This window comes from Pelodiscus sinensis, chromosome 2 (genome assembly GCF_052426305.1).
Source record: "Pelodiscus sinensis isolate ZL-2025 chromosome 2, ASM5242630v1, whole genome shotgun sequence".
Lineage (NCBI taxonomy): Eukaryota > Metazoa > Chordata > Testudines > Trionychidae > Pelodiscus > Pelodiscus sinensis.
Genome location: NC_143053.1, coordinates 115,632,419 through 115,653,364, shown reverse-complemented (window position 1 = coordinate 115,653,364; position 20,946 = coordinate 115,632,419). Strand labels below are relative to the sequence as shown.

Below are 20,946 nucleotides of genomic sequence, written 5' to 3'. Positions count from 1 at the left end.
GGAGTGCATTGTAAGCTTAGAGGCAATTCTTAGCTCATTAAAGATTGCTTACCAGAATAACTTCACACCACATCACTACCGCCAACATGTGCAGCAAGTCAAACCACTGAGTGTTGGAAGGGGCGATGCAGCCACAGTGGAGGAGCTGACAAATACTGTCATGAATCCTTCTAGTTGGTAAGAGTCCTCCAGAGAAGCCAGGGAAATCTTTCTCTCAGAGATACAAAATTCAGAACAGGAGAATGTTTTTTTCCTACTTGCAGCACAGGCTGTATGACGTGACTTTCCTCTTCAGAGGATTGTGAAAGTCTGCAGGACTCAAAGGTCAAAATTTCATTCTGGCCAGGGTTCCTTCTAAGGTACACGACTACATGGGTGCACATCAAGAATTTGCCTCCCACCTACCTCCTCAGCTGGGCCGTGGAGTGACTGCTCAGCTGCTCTGGGGCTCCAAGTACCAGATGCACTTTTGTCGTCTTCTCTTATCTAACCACACAGCAGCATACCCAAAACCAAACCAACCACACTACCCTGCATGCACAAGTCCCATGCTGTTTGGGACTTGATTCACGAGGCATAAAGGATCTGCCGACACAGTGTTCTGGGGTCGGCAGATCCCCGTCTAGACTGCCGCGCTGTGCCGACAAACAGCTGATCGGCACAGCACGGCGGCCATTTTGATTTGAATGAAGCGGTGATTATTTAAATCGCCATTTCTTTTCCCTTTGTCATCCTGCCTCATCTACATGGCTCCATCGATGGAGCCATGTAGTCTAGACAAACCCCTACACTGCACCTGGGGGTGCGAATGACAGCTTGTGTACCCATGCTAGCTATAGTGTACCCATGCTCCAGACTCTAGCTAGTTCACTATAAAATAGAAATGATGATGCCGTGAGGCTGTCTTCAACACCATCTGCACAGCCCACATAAATCCTGGGTGCATACTTGCTTGTTTGAGCAGACACATCTTCTCATCCCACGGATCTGGGAGGGCTGTTTGTGTTTGAAGTTCTAGTCCACAGAGTAGAGGGGATTGGTAATAATATTCTTTCTGGGAGGGTCAGTGGGTCTCTTCCCAGGATATCTTTCTTTCAAATACTTATTTGGTACAACCTGGCACATTCCAAAGGAACCTACAAATTATGTTTAAATGCAGCTTTCAGAGCCAGTGCCAGACCAGTGCCAGAAAAGGGTGACTTTATTTTATCTACAATAAAAGGACTGTCTTGCCATGTGGTCCCCTGTGCATGGTACAGGTTGATCATCATTAGTCAGGCACCCTCAGGACCTGACCAGTGCCAAACCATGGGAGGTCAATATTATCTAGCAGCATTAGCAGCACTTCCACTGCTTAGTGGGCTCTTAGACGAAATGTGGGGTAAATTAGAGCTAAATAACAGCACTGAACACTGAGAGCCAGGACTGGTGGCTGTAAACAAACTTTATGGGACTGTGGGAAATTTGGCCACACCCATGATAAGTGAACATCCAGCTCACTCAAATCATGCTGCACCACAGATGTTGCTGGACCAGAGTATGCCGGACTAGAGAGGTTCAACCTGTATAAGTTCCCTGAGCTCATCTGCAAGGCCCCCTGACCACATTTAAGTCTCTGGAGAAACCACTAATTATCCTGCTTTCAGTGAACCAGAATAGCTTGTACCAACAAAATCTGTGCTCGTTGTCCTGCTTCCCCCAAGTCCATTGATCTGTAGACTGTGAGTGCCTCAGTGAACAGACCTTTCATCCTTGCATGTCTGAAAAAAGCACCTACTGCATTACAGCACTTCCATGAACAAAAGTAAGTATTGGGTATACCTCTATTGCAATGAACTGTATAATCATAAGCACCAAGGAGACTGGCTTAAGCAAAGTTGCATGGGTTCTGAACCTGGCCACAAAGCACACCCTTTACTATTACACTAGTACCTAAAGAAAGCACAAAACTAGACATGGGTGTGAACCCATATAATTCAGATTTGGCTTTCATGGGCTATATGTTAAACTCATATGTGTTATGGTTCCCCTGAGGACAGTACCAGCTAACTTTCACCCTCACTACTACATTAACATACATTCTAAAAGATTCTGTCCACAGCAAACAGGGTGGAAACTTCCTTTAAAGAAAAAAAGCTGGAATTAGTTCCCCCCGAAAATTAGGCAGGCAAAGGGTGGGAAAACACTAGAGTTTGTAGATCTTACAGGCCAACTTTGGTAACAGAAATTTCAGCTAAAAAAAAAATCAAGGTTCTAATCCCAGTTTTACTGAGAATGGGAAAACTCTTTGGCTACGTCTACACTGGCCCCTTTTCCGAAAGGGGCATGCTAATTTTAAACTTCAGAATAGGGAAATCTGCGGGGAATTTAAATATCCCGCCGCTTTTTTCCGGCTTGGGGAAAAGCTGGAAAAAAGCGTCTAGACTGGCCCGATCCTCCGGAATAAAGCCCTATTCCAGAGGATCTCTTATTCCTACTTCCTGTGGTTAGTGCGGAGATCATGGACATTGGAAGCTTCCCCCCAAACCTGGATGAGGTCCACGATCTCCACACTAGACCACGCGGGTGCCCTCCTCTTGCGGCCCCGGGCAGGCTCCTGGGAGCCGCCAGGCTGGTCGCTGGGGGGCATCGGGTGGCTGGCTCATGGGGTGTCAGGTGCAGGGTCTGCTGGCACGGTGCTGGCAGGCTTGCAACTGGCACAAACACTGTAGCTATCCCGTGCCCCTTTAAGGGCTCCGGGGCCGGGAGGGGGGCAGTAGAGTTTGCCTGGTGGTGCCCAGAGTGGCCAGCAGGGCAAGCTGGGAAGGGCTAGCCTCCCACTAGTTCGAACTAGGCATTAGTCCTCGTGAAATGAGGTTTACCTAGTTTGAACTAAGCGCTCCGCTAGTTCGAATTAAGTTCGAACTAGCGGAGCGCTAGTGTAGCGCCTATCAAAGTTAATTCGAACTAATGTCCGTTAGTTCGAATTAACTTTGTAGTGTAGACATACCCTTACTTCTTTGCTCTGTATTTCCTCATTGTCTTCAGCAATTGCCAGTTTACATATGCCACATTGTATGAAACAGTTAGCTAGGGTTACAAACTTACAGCTTCAGTGGTGTGCATTTATACAGCCACTACATATGCAGAAAAAAAGCCAGAGCTCTGGCTTAAAAGAGAAGCAACAGAGAAACGTTAATCAATGTAACACCATTACACTGAATAATTAAATTGGGATTTGAAAGGTGGGTCATCATTGCACACCTGAAATAATGTTTACCAAAAGTAAAAGAAGGCTTCCTGAAGCTGTGTTCCTAAGTCTCAGGCTCCAGGAAAATCACATCTACTGAACTGTTCTCTTTAGCAAAAAAAAAAAAAAAACAACCCAAAACCCCACAACCAACTTACTGATAAAATGAAAGTAATGACAAGTGGACAGAGTTGAGTTTATGTCCAAGTGGAACTTATACTCAGGGAACAGGAATGCCACGTTAGGGCATTTTCTACCTCCAAGTGTCACATGAAGCCAGTAATCCTTACTCGCCTTGAGTTGTACCTTCCTTTTCAAGTAGCCTAATTGAAAGCAAACTGGCTACTCATATACTAAGGTACTATTCACTGAGATTAAGAGTGGGAGAATATAATACGTAGTCCTTCCTTAAGTGAAGGGACTGCTCTAGATGACCTCTCAAGGTCCCTTCCAGTCCTCTGATTCTATGAATTTGGCCTACAGGGTTGTGCAGCCTGAAATGCCAAGCTTGTCTTATACTCTGACCCCCCATGTGCCCTTACTACAACATGAGAATGGAGCAGAGTGTGTGTGGGGGGGGGGAGGATAAATAGTTTTCTATCTAGTTCAACAAAGAATTAAGACCGCCAAGTGGAGATTTTCCATTGAGTAGGTGTTATTAGCTCATTCGTCATTAGCTTAAACTAACATGAAACAGAAAGCAGAAGTCTGAACACACGGAACTAACACACTCTGAATTCTGATTAGTCTCTTGCTTACACTACGTTGTTTCCAGCTGTGAGCCTGTATTGGATCATTTAATCCTTCTGCAGGCGGTTAATATATAGTAACCTCTTACAGTTGTCACAGTCACTGGAGAGAGGAAGTGAAAAACTACCCTCCTCGTGCTGATGACAAGAGAGAGAAATAATCAGAGACCACATCGCCATCGTGAAGATGTTTAATTCTCCCATACTCCTTTTAGTCCTGTTTTATCTCCGCCTGAGCACAGAATGGCCTACGCACACAGTCTGCAAGGAGAACAATTTGGAAATATATTACAAAAGTTGTGGTGAGATCTTTAAAATTGTATTTTATATTTACAAGGACAATAAAATGGTTATTGCATACCAGGGAAAGTTTATATTCCAGATGATGAATGAAAGGGTTAAGTTTCTGGGCAAGCCCTATTTTTCTAGTTGGAAAGAGCTTAGTTGTTCAGGGGGGTTTTTGCTGCACGAAAACCTCCTGCTGAGATCAAAGATAATGTGGAGAGGAAACAAATCAGGTAAATTCTCCAAAGATTAATAAATAGCTGCCAAAAATAGATGTAATGAACACACAAGGGTTGTGCCACTGGGATTTTTATGCTGAAGTTAGACAAAACCCTTTAATCTTCATCATTCTTACCCCTCTTGTGATACAAAAGCAGGAGGCTGTCATGGAACTGATCTACTGTTTTCCTAAGGTAAGGTTTGGCTGTGGGGATGCATGTTTTCTCTTCTCCTACTTAGAGTGACAAGAGACCCAGTGTGACAGTAAGAAAGGTTTAGTTCAGGTGGTCGAAAGCTGCTACATGCTTAGCTTGCCTCTGTTAAGCAAGCCTGCTGCAGTCATTTCCTGTGGACTGTAAGTTTGTTCTCTAAATCTGTTGTAAAGAAAAGAAGCAAACAGCTCTGAAAATGAATTCTCTGACTAGTGCTTCCTTTTCAAGTAGGTTGCTTTGCTGGCCCTACGCCTCTTCTGTCGTACTGATCTACTTTACTACTGGAACAAAGGGAATTAGATTCACAGACGCCTCATTCATATTACACACGTGATGTGAAAAGAGATTCATGGCAAATGAGCACCCTAGAGTTTGTTTTTCCGATTCATCCAGACACAAAGGGTTCCCCATGAGGCTTTTTCTCCCCTGCAGCTTTGCACATCCATTAAACATAAAACCAGCAAGTGGCAAGAGGAGTAAATAAATATTTGTAATAAAACCCTTAGCCAGCCCATTCCTGGGAGAACAAAATCAGGCTTCACATATTATAAATGGATCTAGTGTATTAGGAAAAATTTAATTAGATATTGAATGGAAGCTTTGTCGTTACCTATATTTTAACAATAATTCCTTGTGTGAATTAATTCTCCCCACTCTGCTAACAGATCTCTGTTAACAAGTAGCAGGCATCATGGAGGCAGTGGGCTAAATTTTGAGTTGCTTTAAATCGTGACCAGAATTGCCTGTTGGGCGTTATGTCAGTCAACAATTCCCCCACCCACCCACCTCCGCTGATTAGTCAAAATGCCTTAGTTTAGACAAGCATGCACCTCCGTTGCTGTTTTCCCTAAGCACAGATACTTTTCAGCCAGAATAATTGCTGACGTTGAGAACAGCAAGCAAGAAAGAACATCATTCGGGTCCCCATTCTGGTCTCGCAGCCATGAGAATCAGGGCACAGCTTTAGAAGGCAGTGGAGGTACACAGGTGTAAAATTAGCATGAGAGCTAAGGGTACAATTCATAGTTCAAGGAAACATACCTACACTAGCCTCCGTTGAGTTAGCACACTAACGAATAGAACGTAGCTGCAGTGGCATGGATGGCAGGAGAAGCTAGCCACCCTGAGTCCTTACCTAGGGTCTCAGACAGGTGCTGACTCAGAGCAGCTAGCCCCTTCCGCTCCTTGCACTATCACAGGTCCACTCTGTTCTAGTGAGTTCACCCAATCAGAGCAAACACAGGGGTGTCTCCTTGTGCTGCAATTGACATTGCCAGCTCTGAATTTAGAGGTACCTGAGGTTAGATCCAACATGTATGGGCCCAATGTTCCTCTCACTGACCCTGGGGCAAACCAGGACTAACTCCAATGAAAGTAATTACGTTATTCCAATATAAGAGACTGGTCTTGGTGAAAGGAGAACTGGGCCTTGTGTCTCCACTGACCAGAGTTGATTACATATACATGTTTACAAATTTTTAGACAAAAGATGGATTTGACTAAGATTTTTTTATTCTAGTCAAAAGTTTAAGGGTTTTCAACCCTACACTACTCCAGCAATATACGGCCAATAGTGCAAGATGCAACCTCACTTTTCTACATGCTGCTCTCTCACTGGGAGTGTTCCCTCACTTTGCAGTTTTCCTTGTAAGCATCCCTCTTGCCACAGCATACTTTTTTTTTTATATACAATCTCTTACGCAGATTCATGTCCCATCCCCATAAAGTTTTTTCCCAATGCTTCTCACAGGGTGAAAGGTTGGGATGAGAGTTTTCACCAGTCTTGAGGCTACATCTAGACTGCACTCTTAAATCGGAAAAAGATACGCAATTTGCACTATGCACATTGCGTATCTTTTTTCCATTTAATTTTCAAAGAGGCTTTTTCAAAATTTGGTGAATCTACACGCCACCAAATTTAGGAAAAAAGTGCTCTTTCGAGCCATCCCTTATCCCTTGAAGAACAAGGTTTACAGGGATGGCGAAAGAGCACATCCGTTCTTTCGAAAAAAAATGTGAAAAAGCAGACACGTTCCTTGGACGCAGCATTGCTTTTTTGAGATACTTCCAGTATTCCATGCAGTCTAGACGTAGCCTGAGATTTTTTATTTCTTTGCCCTTCCTTCCAGCCCTCCCCTCTCCATTCATATCTCCAATTTAAAAGATCCCAGCTGATGAGATGAATCCCCTCTTAACTGATTCTGATCACGCTTAATCAACCATCTCCCAATGTGGCCAGAGCATGGATGCTTACAAAGTGCATAGATTGGCAAGGCTCCGCCACACAAGCTACTCCCACTATGTCTCCTAAAAGCCCCTTTAGCTATTCTCATCTAAGAGGAAATAACAATGCCATATTTTGTCTGTTTTGATAAACTTCTTTCCCAAGCCAGGCAACATTGCCCGTTACACGGCATAGACTTATGAGATATTTCCAATGTAGCAATTCCCAACAACCACAGGGCTGCTTGTTATGCCAGAAAGATAGCTTTTCATGGTGTCAGGCTGAGGTCACAGAGTTCAGAATCAGAGCTCAAGTTGCTGCCTAACCCATAAATCCTAGACTTTGGTGGAGGGGGAATAATAATAAGTAACACTGTACATGACAGGCATGTTCTGCTGAATGGCAGAAGAACATTACATGTGAATTGTAAAGCAAAAGCTGAACATTCATTTTAACCCCATAAATCCAGCTGGGAATATTCAGCCCAGAAATAAATGTAAGCCAATCTCGGTAAAAATCTTCTCCCTCATTCTCTGCCAGCCTGAGAGCATAGGATACTTCCACTGAAGATATCCCAGAATGCATCATTCCGCGACATCGGATATGGGTTATAAAAAGGGTTCTCAGGTGATTTCTTGTGCCAAGTGAAATCAATAGAAAAAATGGATTTCATGGGACCAGGATTTCCCCCCGCCTATTTGTGATTTTACAGCTTGGGATACTGACAGTGCTCAAGGAAGAACAAAAAGGATTTCAGGAAAATACATTTTTAACTAATGTATTCACAATTTTATTTCTCTGCTCAGTGCTGTACACTAGTGTAGTTCACCAAGATGACAACAAAAAAACTGACTAAAGCCAAAATAAGGTCAAATGTTACTATGTTGTCTGCAGAGTAAGACCAGACAGACAAGATAGGCCGAAGCAAAAAGTAACTCAATTAATTACAAAGAGCTATGAATGGAAGAAAGGCACCAAAAAGAAAAAATCCTGATCAATAACTCTGTAGTGAGGAACCTAGGCCGAGAAAGTGGTGGTCCTGAGAAGTAAATAGGTTGGTTCTCTTAACAGCTTGTGGATAGCTAAGGATTTCCTATAGAGTAGACAATATAGTACAGCAGGTGTGACGGGTTTACTGGGTGTGAGCGCCCCTTCCCGACCGCGAGAGGGGAGCCAAGCGGACCCACCGTCTAATCCTGGTTAGGGGTCTGAGTTGGTGACAGGTTTACCAAGAGCGAGCGCCCCCTCACAGCCGTGAGAGAGGGGCCCGATGGACCCACCGTCTGGTCTCTGGTCCAGTCACGGTGGCCCTAGCCCCTTTTCCTGCCCCTCCCCGGAGTCTGTGTTCTAGCGACCCGCAGTCCCGGGTTCACCTAAAGTCAGTGCCTAGTGTCGTGCAGATGAGGACAGAGCGCTGGGAGGGGTTTAGGGGAACCCGGGCCCACCCTCTCCACAGGGTCCCAGCCCGGGGCCCTAAGGGTTGGGGAATCAAATCCCTTCACCCAGCTGATGGGGTTCCACCCTGAAGCTCATCAGCCCAAGGGCACCAGAAACGCTCTGCCCCAGGCTGCATCCTATTCCCCCGCCCAGCTTCCATCCCTGCCAGTGACTCTCAGGGGCTTACCCGTCTGCTGTCGTCCTTGGGCCCAGTCGGGCTCTGCGGCGTCCTGTCGCCCTCCTGCCGCATCCTCCAGCACGGGGGAACATCCTCTCCCTTAGGGAATGACCGGGAGTGGCTCCTTCCCCGAGTCACTCCGCTGCCTCTGGCCCAGCCACTTTTCAAACAGCCCGAGTGAGGCTGTGGCAGTGCGTCACAACGCCCCATGGGCATCCTCACGCCCTGGGATGCTGGGCCAGAAGCCCAGAGCCCCGCCCCGAGGGCCTTCCCATGCCCCCGGGTTACGTGGTGGCTGGCCGGCGTGCACCGACGCCATTCCGCCATGCTTCTTCCTTAGCGGGGTGCATGGCGTCTCGCTGCCCTCAGGTACAGCCACGGCGGGTGCGGCAAACACCGTCACTCCTCGTGGCGCCGCCCCACTCCGCCCGTCTGCCAGGGGAGCGGGTGAGGTTTCCCCCGGGGCAGTATGGGCCCCGATGGGCCCATCACACCAGGGAATAAGTGATCAAAATGAAGGAAGATCTACCATGACCACAAACCACCTCAGAAGTCTTTGTAGAGTTATTAAGACAGAAGTAACACAACTCACCTTCCTGAAGATCCTTCCAATGCCAAAAGCAATCAACAGTAATACTAAGGTCTAACCGATGGATGTGCCAGGAGTGTAAAGAGGTTGATTTTACATTTATTAGAAAGTGCAACAATGTCAGATTGTGTTCAGCAGGATTTCCTAAGTCTAAAAGGATGGCTTTCATATATCTCAAGTAACTTGGCATTCACTTGCAACATATGAAATAAGACTGGAATACTGAAAAAATTAAATGTTTTCACATTCTCCAATACTTCTATCATATGATATATACATTCAGTCTCTACAGAAACTTAAGACATGGACGAGTTCCCAGGTCCATTTAGTGCTGTATCCTGTCTCTAACAGTGGCCCATACCAGATGCTTCAGGAGAAGCCATAAACATTCTGCAAGAGGCAGATGGGGGATTGGTTCCCCACATTAAATCTCATCCCACTCTCCAGTAGTTTGAGACTGGCATAAATCCTGAAACATAGCAATTTAATATCCCTTCCACAATTTGTATCATTCATTATATAAGATACATGTAAGAAGAACTCAAAGTTATCAAATGTAAAGCTTCACTGCCATTTTTAATCACTTGTTTATTACTTTGTAATCTGTCTTGGTGCCTGTTTTGTAAAGCTTTTCAGGAAAATCAGACTAGGAACAACATAATATTTGAAACACTTTGACTAAGTGCATGAGTGAAGTGGCAATTTGACAAAGTGACTAAAAACTTCAGTCATGTAATCAAGCGGTTTGTTGGACAGAGTAGGCCAAATTCTCTCTCGGATTCCATGAGGACAGGCACATCAAAGAGACAGAATTAAGGCATCTCTGATGAAAATGTCACTTATTTCAGGGGACTCGGATTAATTTAGTACAATGACTGTAACGTCGGTCTAGTCTCCAAATAACTCACACGCTCTCTTTGGGCAGAGATCTCTCTCCATTCTGTTTGTACAGCATCCAGCACAGCGAAGTCCTGATCCATTACTCTATCGCGTAGTGGCTACAATAGTACTGTTTTTATTATTTGTACCTGCCTTGTGAGTGGAAGATTAACTGCATTTTTATTCTTGGCCCTTTACGCATACATTCCCAGATATGAAACGAATCACATATAGAAAGGAGAGGGCTTCCAAGAATCAAACTGCCTGGTAGACAAACAGTTTTCAAGTGACTCTTGCATTGTTAACACAGTGTTGCTGAGTGAAAGAGAGAAAGCATAATAGGAGAGTTTTTTTCTGGAGATATGAAAGGAATCTCCAACACAAAAGTTTGACTCCTGTCCCTTTGTACTTCAGAGTGACTTCTCCCATAATAATGCTCTTGACCTCTTCAGTGTATATTTTAAAAGCTAATTCTCTGGGAGAAGGGAGGAGAACGTAATGTAGTTAAGTGCCCTGAGCAGATTTCTGTGCTATTCAAGTGTCATGCTCCTACTTTGAAAGGGCATGCAAACAAAGCTGATGGAGCGTAACTGACAGCTGCTTATAGAGGGTTTATATAACTGTAATTGTATTAGTTTATGTTAATTAGCATTCTCAAGTGTTCCAAGGACACCCTCCTCACAAAGTACACCAGGCTCTTGCTGCTATAGCTATCTTAGCACCCACACTACCAAGCCTGTTATTTTGAAATAAGGAGCTGTTTATTTCAAAATAATAACTCCTACTTTCCATGAGGATTAATGCTTATTTCGAAATAGTTATTTTGAAATAGCAGTAGTGTGGACGCTCCCCTGCTGCTATTTCAAAATAACTACTCCCCAGAATCATTCGAACTAATTACACCTCAGTGCTTCCTGGAGCTCTAAGTCAAGGTAGTGCATCCACATTAAGGGAGCGTACCGGAGACTAATTTTGAGGATTCTCTGTAGTGTGGACACACTATTTTGAAATAGTTATTTTGGGAGTAAATATTTTGAAATAAGTTATTTTGAAATAATGTCCTAGTGTAGACATGCCCTCAGTGAGGCGGTAAAGTATTTTCCAGGTGTGTTTACAACATAGTATCTTGAAGAGTTTTATGATCAGCCAGTGTTATGATCATCATGTGTTGGTGTCAACACCTGGAGACAACTAGTTTTGGCTGATTGAACAGCTCCGCCCAGAAATACATCCTCAACTTATTCACCAAATTCATGAAGTATCTAGGCTAGATTGGGGGAAAAGCCTCACAGATTCTACTCCCTAAATATGAAAAATGTCTAGAGCGGTGATGGTCTATTTTTGTCAAGATCTACATTTCTTGATCCAAGACCCAGATCAAGACCCAGACCCCAGAGAAAGCAACAATAAAAATAAGTTATAATAAGTAATTTAAAAGATTCCAGGGTTCATAAAAGCATCTGCTGATCCAGATATGGCCCACCTAATGACTATTCCTGTTCTAGAGGACTGGATAGAGGTCTCTAACAAACCTCATCACTGACTTGGAATCTGGTGACTCTGAAAAATAAAGAAATGGGTATATCAATTTTTGAAGACTTTGCTTCCAATATGTAGGAGCAACAAACAGGGAATTTCAGAAAATGCTTCAAGAAGCCACCCAAATAGAAATAGTTGGGTTGCCACTCTGAGGGAGACCTTATAGAAGGCCAGCAGGCCCAACTTATTTTTCTGGCTAGCAGAAAAAGTGTTTAAATAAGAAGCTGATTTCACACCTTATATCTAGCTTTAATTTTTTTTTCAAGTCAAATCAGGCCCATTGTTCATGAATTGAAGTTTCAGGAGAAGGATAAACAAAGATCTATATAATCTTATATTCAATAATCAAAACAGTCAAATGGACACTATCTGTAGAATACCATGAAAGCACTTCCATAGTTAGGAATAAGGACAGCCATTAGCTCTAGTTAGGAAGTGAACCCATTGCTCTCCTCTTCGTGATATCTAAGCTACTACAGAGGACTTGACATGAAGATATTGGCAAGGAGGCTAGCCATGGCTTCTGGACACTATTTTCACATAGCAAACTTGCTGCCCATGCTTACATGGGACAAAGTAAGCCCTGTCATGCCACATTGGTCTTCAACCCTTTTCATAGGAACATGCCAAACTTCAAGCAGCCAGATTTCTGCAAGAGTAAAATTAGCCTCTGCTCTGCCCAAAGAGGTTGCAGTTTTTATCAGATCTCACTAGATTTGAGTCACAAGTGGAAATGTCCTCTCTGATTACACTGCCCCATTAATCTGATTGTGACAGATTCTGATCTGAAAGGGTACAAAACTGCAACCTCTTAGGGCAGAGCAGTGAACTAAGCTTGCACTCACAGGACTGGTGTACACTAGAAAATAAGGCCGACTTAGTTAAGCTGCTCAAGGGTGTGATGTAGTTAAGACGACCTAAGCTTAGTGCAGCTGACTTAGTTCGACATAAGAAACGTGCCATCAGCCTTGCTATCACCATCTTGCAGAGCGGCAGTTTTGCTACAGTGACAAAGCCAAGGAAGTATCTATAGCATAGAGGTGCAGCTGCAGCACTGTAGTGACTCTTCCCACCCACCCCAAAAGTCTTGGCCATGTAAATTGAAAAGCTTCTTGGGGACCAAATATACTGTGACTACAGCTCAACTTTTTTTTTTTTAATGGAAGCAACAACATGAGCTGTCAGATATGAAGCTGATCTCTAAAGCATGGGATCATATTTTATGAACCCAGAATAACCAGCTTTGATTGCTCACTAGTACCGGGCTAACAGATTGTCTTCTTGATTGATTTTGGCAGCAACTTTAATTTTACATAACTCCAGTTTCTGCTTTTCCCATCAGCCCATGTTAATTTGGATTGCTGGTCTCTCTGCCTTGGTGTATACTTTATCAGTTCATGAACTCTCTTTTCAGTTAAAGGAAATAAGCATGCTGGGAGCATTAGTGGTTAGGGAGATAGTGGGAAGGGGAAATCTTGTTTCTTGCTTTTACAAGGTAAATGTTAAATCATGCACTGGATAAAAGAAGGCTCTCTCTCCATTACTCATTGTTTTATGACAGCTAGATTGAGCCAGATGCTTCATTTTTATTTGTTTACAGATTGAAACTCCCTTCACTGGGATTCTCTGGTCCAGCAACATTCGTGGTCCACCATGGATGTTGCAGGATCAAAGAGCATCTGTGGAAGGACAGCAACCAGGATCCCATGGAGTTGGCAGGGCAGTGGGCTGCCCACAGTGAGTTGACAGTGGGACTGCCCAGTGGTGTTGGCTGACCCAGCGCATGGCTGCCCGGTGGGACTGGGAGCAGGGCTGGCCCAAGCCATTTTGGTGCCCCGGGCCTCAAGTGCGCGGCGCTGCCCCCAGGGCACACGGCCCCGCCTCCGGGCACACGGCACATGAGCGGACCCACCCCCGGGATCCGCCCCTGCCCCCAGAGTGCGTGGGCAGACGCATGGCACATGTGCTTCCCAGTCAGCCCAGCCACTGTTGATGGTGCGCAGCCTAGGGCTGCCCAGGGCAGGCTGCGCCTGGCCGTGCAGGGCCCTGTGGCTGCGGGGGGAAGGGCGCTGCTGTCCAGTGCTGTGGGGGTTAACACGGCCCCCGCCCCAGGCAACCGCTGCAGCCCACCAGGAGCTGGGTGCCCTCCGTAGGTTGGCACCCTGGGCAGCTGCCTGGCTAGCCCACCCCTTAGTCCGGCCCTGACTGGGAGCCACAGCGTGCGGCTGTCCCGCAGGTCCTGGAGCTCCAAAGCAGCATGCACGGCTGCTTGGCAGGTCCTGGAGCTCCAAGGCAGTGCACATGGCTGCCAGGTGGGTCCCAGAGCCACAGCAGTGATGGCTGCCAGCAGGGTTGACAGGGCAGAGAGGCCAGCAGGATGTAGGGAGCCAGCCGGGAGGCCAGCAGCCGGAGCAGGAGAACTGGTGGCAGAGGTCCAAAATGAACTCCCCTGGTCCAGCAAAATCCCTCATCTGGGACCAGACATGTCCTGAGGTTGCTGGACCAGGGAGATCCAACCTGCAATTGCCTTTGCACCTGAATTATTCAAAGCCACAAGAAACCAGCTCCCCACTGGTGTTTTCTTGAATAGATTCCTAATGGACAGCAATCAAGGAGCTAGAGTTCCCCTTGAAAATGTTTTCATTTGCTCTATCAAAAATAGCTTGTGTGACAGTCTGAATGTCCATCTGGTCCATGATCCATAGAGGGATGACTGATCACATGGTGTCAGCCCTTCTTCTCTATTTCCAGTTGCTATGTCTAGGATGACCATGTTTCCCTATATTCAATACGGGGCAGTATTAAATAGGTGAGCCAAAGATATGTCAGATATCTAGCAAGACCTTAAGATTAGCTCTTTTTGTTGTGTAAAGTGGAGGTCATCAAAGAGTACACACCCCCACAATACTGTTAAAGATCAAGAACTGAATAATAGTGGTTCATGAGCAGTCTTGTGGTAAATTTACTCTTTAGATGTGCCACGAGGAACACCTTCTAGAATCTGCCATTTAGACCTCTCTTGAGGTATGTCTAGACTGCAGAGTTTTTCTGGAAAAATGGCCATTTTCCCAGAAAAACTACACGTACGTCCACACTGCAATTGCGTTCTTTTAACAGAGGTTCCAACAGCAGTAAACCTCTTTCCTTGAGGAAGAAGACTTTTTCCGAAAGAGCTCTTTCAGAAAAAGGCATATGTGAATGGGGAAGAGGGGTTTTTTTCTGAAAGAAGAGGCCTCCAGGAAACAGCACAGGTGCCCTGGTGGCCACTCCATCCATAGTAATCACAATTGAAATGTGAGATAGCATCCAATCAATGTGGACGCTATCTTTCGAAAAAGCAGATCGCTTTTTCAATGCGCTTTTGCTGTGTGGATGCCCTCTTTTGAAAGAAGTTTTTCTGGAAGATCTCTTCCGGAAAAGCTTCTTCCGAAAGAAGCCTGCAGTCTAGACATAGCTTTAGAGATGTCGCACATAGAGAATTTAGAGTAACTCACAACCCGCAAGAGACCCTTTCAATTACAATAAGAGCAGGAATTTCTATGTGTGAGGCAGAGTTCCCTGGCTGATGTACAATTTAGATGTGTTCTCATCCAGAAGAAGGATGTGATCCACTCCTGTGCTACTCCAGTATCACGCTGGTGTAACTTCACTGACTTGTGGGAGTTTCAGCAGCATAAAACTGGAGTAACACAGGGCTAATCAAGGCTGCTTAAAGAGAAGATTTTAGTGACCCTGTTAAGCACTAAACATGGATGTTACTTGTGGAGTCAAGAAAGCTTCTTATTAGAGATCTGAAGAACCAGCACAAAACGAATTCCATACTCAGTGCTGGCCTGCTTTTCATCTGCCGATAAAAGGCTTCTGTTCAACGGCAGGTAGAGCAGCAAGTCATAGCTGTTTCCTTAAGGGTCTCCCTGCACCAATTATAACTTATTGCCCCACTTCTGCAGCTGATTTCAGATAATTCTAGAGAGGGGTGGGGCTGAGGGCAGCTGACCCTCAGCCCTGCCTGGAGTGTGGTGCTGGCTCCCCCAACACTTCATCCCCCCAGCCCTTAGCACGGCCTGGAGTGCATGGCATGATGCTCCAGCAGAGATTTAAAGGGCCCAGGGCACCCGCTGCCACTGTTACTTTGGCAGTGGCAGGAGCCCCGGATCTCTTTGAATTACTGGGGCCGTGAGGCAATTGCTCCCTTTTTCCCCTCTGTCAGCAGGCCTGAGTGAAGGGTCATGTTTTGGTAGGCTGGGTTTGGCTTTTTGTTTACTATCACTACACCTCTTACTGAATGTTTATGTTAGAGAAGACAAAGTCAAAGGAGTGGACCTCGCACTCTGAGCAGTAGGTGATGAGGTTTGTGATGGTCCTTAGTTCTTGGGGAGTTCAATCCACATCTCATACTGCCCCCAGAGGAGATTCAATCTCCAGCACCAACGAGCTTTTACTTGTATTGCTGAGAGTTCCATAGTGCCAGTGAAGCAAAGCTGATGACCAAGTTCTTCGTCCTGGACCCTGGTCATAGAGAGCTTTGAAAATAGGGACTGAGTCCTTGAAGACCTTCATTCAAAATTCTATAGGAAGCCAGTTTAGAGCGCAGAGAACATGTCTGATGTGTTTGCCACAGTCTGTGTTGCTGAGGAGTTATGCCACAGCCTTCTGAAATAGCTGGAGTTTCCTAATTTTTACAGGCTCATGTCCAAGTCTGTTGCATGGCTGTAATCCAACTGACACAGATCTGAGTTTGCTTTTTTGTTACATTTCAGATATGTCTTCTCAACGATCATATACCTAGGCTGGGGGAGGGAGGATCCTCAAACTTGTGGCTTGGGACTCCAAATGTGTCAGGATCCCATTAAAATGGCATTGCCAGAGCTGACAGATTTGCTGGGGCTCAGGGCTGAAGCAGAAGCCCAAGGGCTTCAGCCTTGGGTGGAAGGGCTCAAATTGTAAGCCATCAACCTGGGGATAAAGTCCTTGGGCTTCAACTTTAAGCCCCTGCCCGAAAAGGAGGGGCTCAGATTTCATTCCCCCATCTTGGAGCTATATAGTAATTTTTGTTGTCAGAAGAGAGTGGTGGTGCAACGAAGGTTGAGAACCCCTGGCCTAGGCTAAGCTCTGTCCCTGAACATGAAGCATGGCCAATGCTTGGTTCAGAAAGCATCACCCTGGCAGCAAGAAAATGATCCAAGAACTACAGGGTGTTGAAAATGATTCCTTCGGCAATAAAGATTAGGCACGAGTTGATTTTTCTAGTCTGGTGAAACACAAAACAAATATATGCCTTAATCTGGCCTTGGCACACAATCCATACCCTAGGCTCACCCCCAGACCAGGCCTTCTCCACAGCCCTTCTTTTGCCCTCTAGTCTCCCACCCAGTCTGACCTTGCACCCATGCTATTGTGCTGCTCTCTAGCCTCCACGCTATACCCAAGCCCTATGCTATTCCACAGGCAGTGGCGGCAGCAGCATAAGCCTCCTTTTGCCTACCAGGACTGGCAGCAGAGGCCTTAATTTCCAAGACCAGTTGCTCTGATACATCTGTTGGGTTGGTGGGATGAATTTGATGCACTCTTCCTCCCACCACACTTTTATTGACTTAGCACTATCTACACCAGAAGTTAGGGTGGCTTAATCATGTTGTGTTCAGGGGGGTGGAGTTTTCACACCCCTGAGCAACGTAGTTGGCTCAACCTAATTTGGTGCAGATCTGGAGTTAGGCAGACAGTGCATCAGTTAGGGTGAATATGTTTTAGAAACAGACACTGATCTAGCTACATCAGTGAGGGGTGTGAAGAATTAAGCCAGCTTAAGCTCCACTGTAGACAGCACTAGATCAAAAGAAGACTCCTTCCATCAGCATAACTAGCATCTATCAGAAAGGGGGATTTACTATGGGGACTTTTTTCTCTCTCTCCTTTCACTGTAGTAAGTGCTGTGCTGTTGTCGTCTTTCTAGTTGGACAAAATCTGAGCCTAAATTTTTCAAGCTCTCATTGGCAACAGTGAGAAACTTATCCTTTTTCAATTCTGATATGATCACTTGACCATGGGAGCCTGGACCGTAGGCATAGCCTATAGTGCCTACACTTAATCCAGTTCTTGTGTACATGATTCCTACTTACAGTATTTCCAGCCCAAAATGTTTGATACTTGTGAGTCAGACTGAAAAAAAAATCATGATATTAATTTAAATATCTTTTAAAAAATTATTACATTTAGCCCTGGATTTGAGGCTTTCAGTTGCACATTTTCAAACTGTTTCTCTTCAACCAGAATGAGGGCTAGAAAATTACTGTTCAGAAACGGAAGTTGAGATTCACGCATCCTCACTTCGAGCTGGGGCTTTAAGTAATACACTAAATATCACAGGAGTTGGCAACACTATTTGCAGTAGGGGTGCATGGTTCCTTTGCAGCCCCAAAGAGGTTGACATGTGAGAGTGCTCCCACTCCATCTCCGTGATGCCTAAAGGACCAAAAGTGTTGTGGGGTTTGGAAGACAAAACCGAGCAGGAATTCTACACTGGTACATCCCTGAGCTGAGTGAAATGTCCATCTGCACTTGAAGATTCAAGTTAGCAAACTCAGTGTTGATCATGATTCTCAGATCAGTGTAGACCAGGACACAGTGTGCTCAGGCTGGTGCCACCTAATCATGATTAAATGGTTTCAGCTACAGAGCTACCCAGGGTTTAATCACCATTAGCTGACATGAATGATACAATTTGTTTTGCTCTACACTGAATTCAGTCACCATCAGCACTGCGTCAGCTAATTCAATTCTTCACAACCATGTGTCCAGCACGGTGTAGTTTGAGTGATGACAAGTCTTAAATAGAGGGTCATCAAATAGATTGCACATGTGCAATCATTCTGTTTTAACAGAGTCCCTCCACCTCAGCTCCCAGTGCATAGTTTCCTCTGAATTCCAAATCACTCTGGACTGTTCAGGTTAATTTATTCAATAGACATTAAAAGGAAGTATTAAGGGAATGCCTAAATTATGGCATCCAAAAGAGTTAATCTCTATCTCCTTTCTTCACTTGGATGTGTGAGGATTGGTTTCGTTAAGAGCTTTGTAGGTGAAAAGTGCTGTTCAAGTGCCAAGTATTTTTCCCCTCATGCTCATTTCCAGCACCCTGCAGCACTGTACTGTCCTTGTGTGACCCTAATAAAGCCATTCAATACAACTGCATTGTTTATCACCTCTCAAAAGTGTGGTTTTTGACGAGCCAAAAGGTACCAAAATACATACTGGAGAGCTTGTGTAATGCTCTGTGATGTGCAGAGACATGAACACAGTCACACAAGCACCACAAAGCTCATGTGATTGCAGCATCTAACGCTGCTGCACTCATTTATTATAATGACTTGGAAGCAGTGGTATCTTGGAGCAGTATCAGATTACTTCCAGGCAAAACTGAATCCTGTGCAAGGTCAATGGGGTGGGGGGCGCAATTCTAGAACAGACCATCAAAATTATGAGAGCAGTCGGTTTTTACAGTGGCAGTCCAGTTTCTGCAGTGCTGCAAGAACAATTTGTACAATGAGGATGCTGAGAGCCATTGCACCAGACAGTAAAGCAGGGGTAAGGAACCTCAGGCCCGCCTCACTGCTGGGCTGAAGCAAACAAAATCTACTAGGATAGGCTCCCCTAGACTCTGGTGTGTAAGGGTGAATGTGGAGAGTATCTTTCTCCTTTTCAGACAGGGGCCATATCAGTGAGGGTCCCTCCACCCCCTTTTGCTTGTCACTTGTGGTTCCAGTCTGATTTTTCTGTGGGTCAATGGCCCTTAATCCGAAAAAGGTTCCTCAACCCCACTGTAGTGCCTGTATATGATGGAAACCACTTCAAGCAGGGGGAGGGGAAGGGCAATAGCAGCACAGTATCCCCAGCACCTGTAGTTCCAGCACCTAACCAATGCTGTGTTGAGATGGTCTACTCATCCTTCCAGAGTATTCACCCACTAGGTTACAAGGAATGTCAAAGGAGATTGAAATCTAGCATTATGGGCCACTGCATGCAATGTGCCAAATATAAATACAGACTGCAAAAATATCCCTAAAACCTTCAGGAAGTAGTGAAACGAGGGACTTAGCATTACATCGGGTGTGTCAGATCAGTGGGCATTGTTCTAAGGGACAGCTGATGAACAGCAGTTAGAATTTGGAACCCCTGTTGGTTCCCTGCTAACTCGCCAAAAGAGCAGTGCGTAACCACAGATGATGGTCCTTCTGAAAGCTGCAAACTCAAATGTTGAATACAATGGAAATCTCTGTACCATCCCTGGCTCCTATTATATTCAAAGAAGGGATCAGAACTTCAGCTATAGTCAATGATTCAGATGACCTGAGGGTCTTGTATCTGAAAAGCAATTGCATGAAAGAAGTCAGAACTAGAGGTCCCCAAGCTAGACATCCCTACGTCTTGAGGAAGTTCTAACATTTGACCTCAGATACATCTCAAACAAATATAAAGATATAAAAATGCCTATTTTTCTGTTAAGCATTTACTTGCAGAAAAGCTGAACTTTTTTGCAAAATTTCAATAATCATTTCAAATGTTGGTAATATAGCGCAGCTGAACTGGAAAAGCAAATGATGGTGTCTGAAACCAGAAGAGTTTCTGGCTTTAATTATGGAAGAGCTAACAGATGGAAGGGGTGGGCGGAGGAAAGACAGGGATCTGGGAACATGCAGTTCTTGCACTATGAAGTATTGCAGGAAAAGGAATTATCATGTATTTTATAGTCAGAAAGGTAAATGTTTTTGCTTTGGGTAGGTGAAAGACATAACATGTTTTTTTTTAGTTTAGATGAATCATTTCTGACTGAAGCAAGCAAGAAAGAACAAGTATAAAGTCTCTTTGCGGCACAAACATTGATTCACTCTTGGAATATTGTACTTCTTCAATTGCTCCTGTGGGAGATAGAGTCCTCCACATTTAAAGAGCTAGTACAGAAAAATCAGAATGATCTCTCCTTTCAGCTACATACCTATTCAGAGCACAATAAAATGAGCAGCCATCTTCTTCAATTAACAATAAGAAAAGTCGACTTAGTATTCTCTAATTTCCTTTAGTTGCACCCTCTTTGCCTACATCTCACTGGCACTGCAACTCATTCTACTTTCTCCTTAATCAGGAAAAATTGCTACTAGGGGGTACCATCCCCATTACAGACCAGGTTGGATTGTAAAGTCCTAGACTGATATACCATAGGGTATGTCTACACTGCCACCCTAGTTTGAACTAGGGTGGCTAGTATAGGCATTTGAACTTGTAAATGAAGCCCAGGATTTAAATATCCCGGGCTTTATTTGCGTGTTCCCAGGCGCCACCATTTTTAAATGCCCCGTAGTTCGAACTCCCTGCCCGCGGCTACACACGGCATGGACTAGGTAGTTCGAAT

At 44.9% G+C, this 20,946-nt stretch overlaps 1 protein-coding gene and 1 long non-coding RNA gene across 2 annotated transcripts in view; one reads left to right on the top strand and one right to left on the bottom strand.

Moving 5' to 3' along the window:
• Positions 1-20,946, bottom strand: part of LOC106733043 (uncharacterized) — a 145,238-nt gene that overhangs the window by 13,105 nt on the left and 111,187 nt on the right. The window lies entirely within an intron of this gene.
• Positions 4,151-20,946, top strand: part of LY86 (lymphocyte antigen 86) — a 29,691-nt gene continuing 12,895 nt past the window's right edge. The window contains exon 1 of the mRNA XM_006138805.5: positions 4,151-4,280. Coding sequence (XP_006138867.3) covers positions 4,166-4,280 — 115 coding nt within the window. The 5' untranslated portion in view covers positions 4,151-4,165. The remainder of the gene's footprint in view (positions 4,281-20,946) is intronic.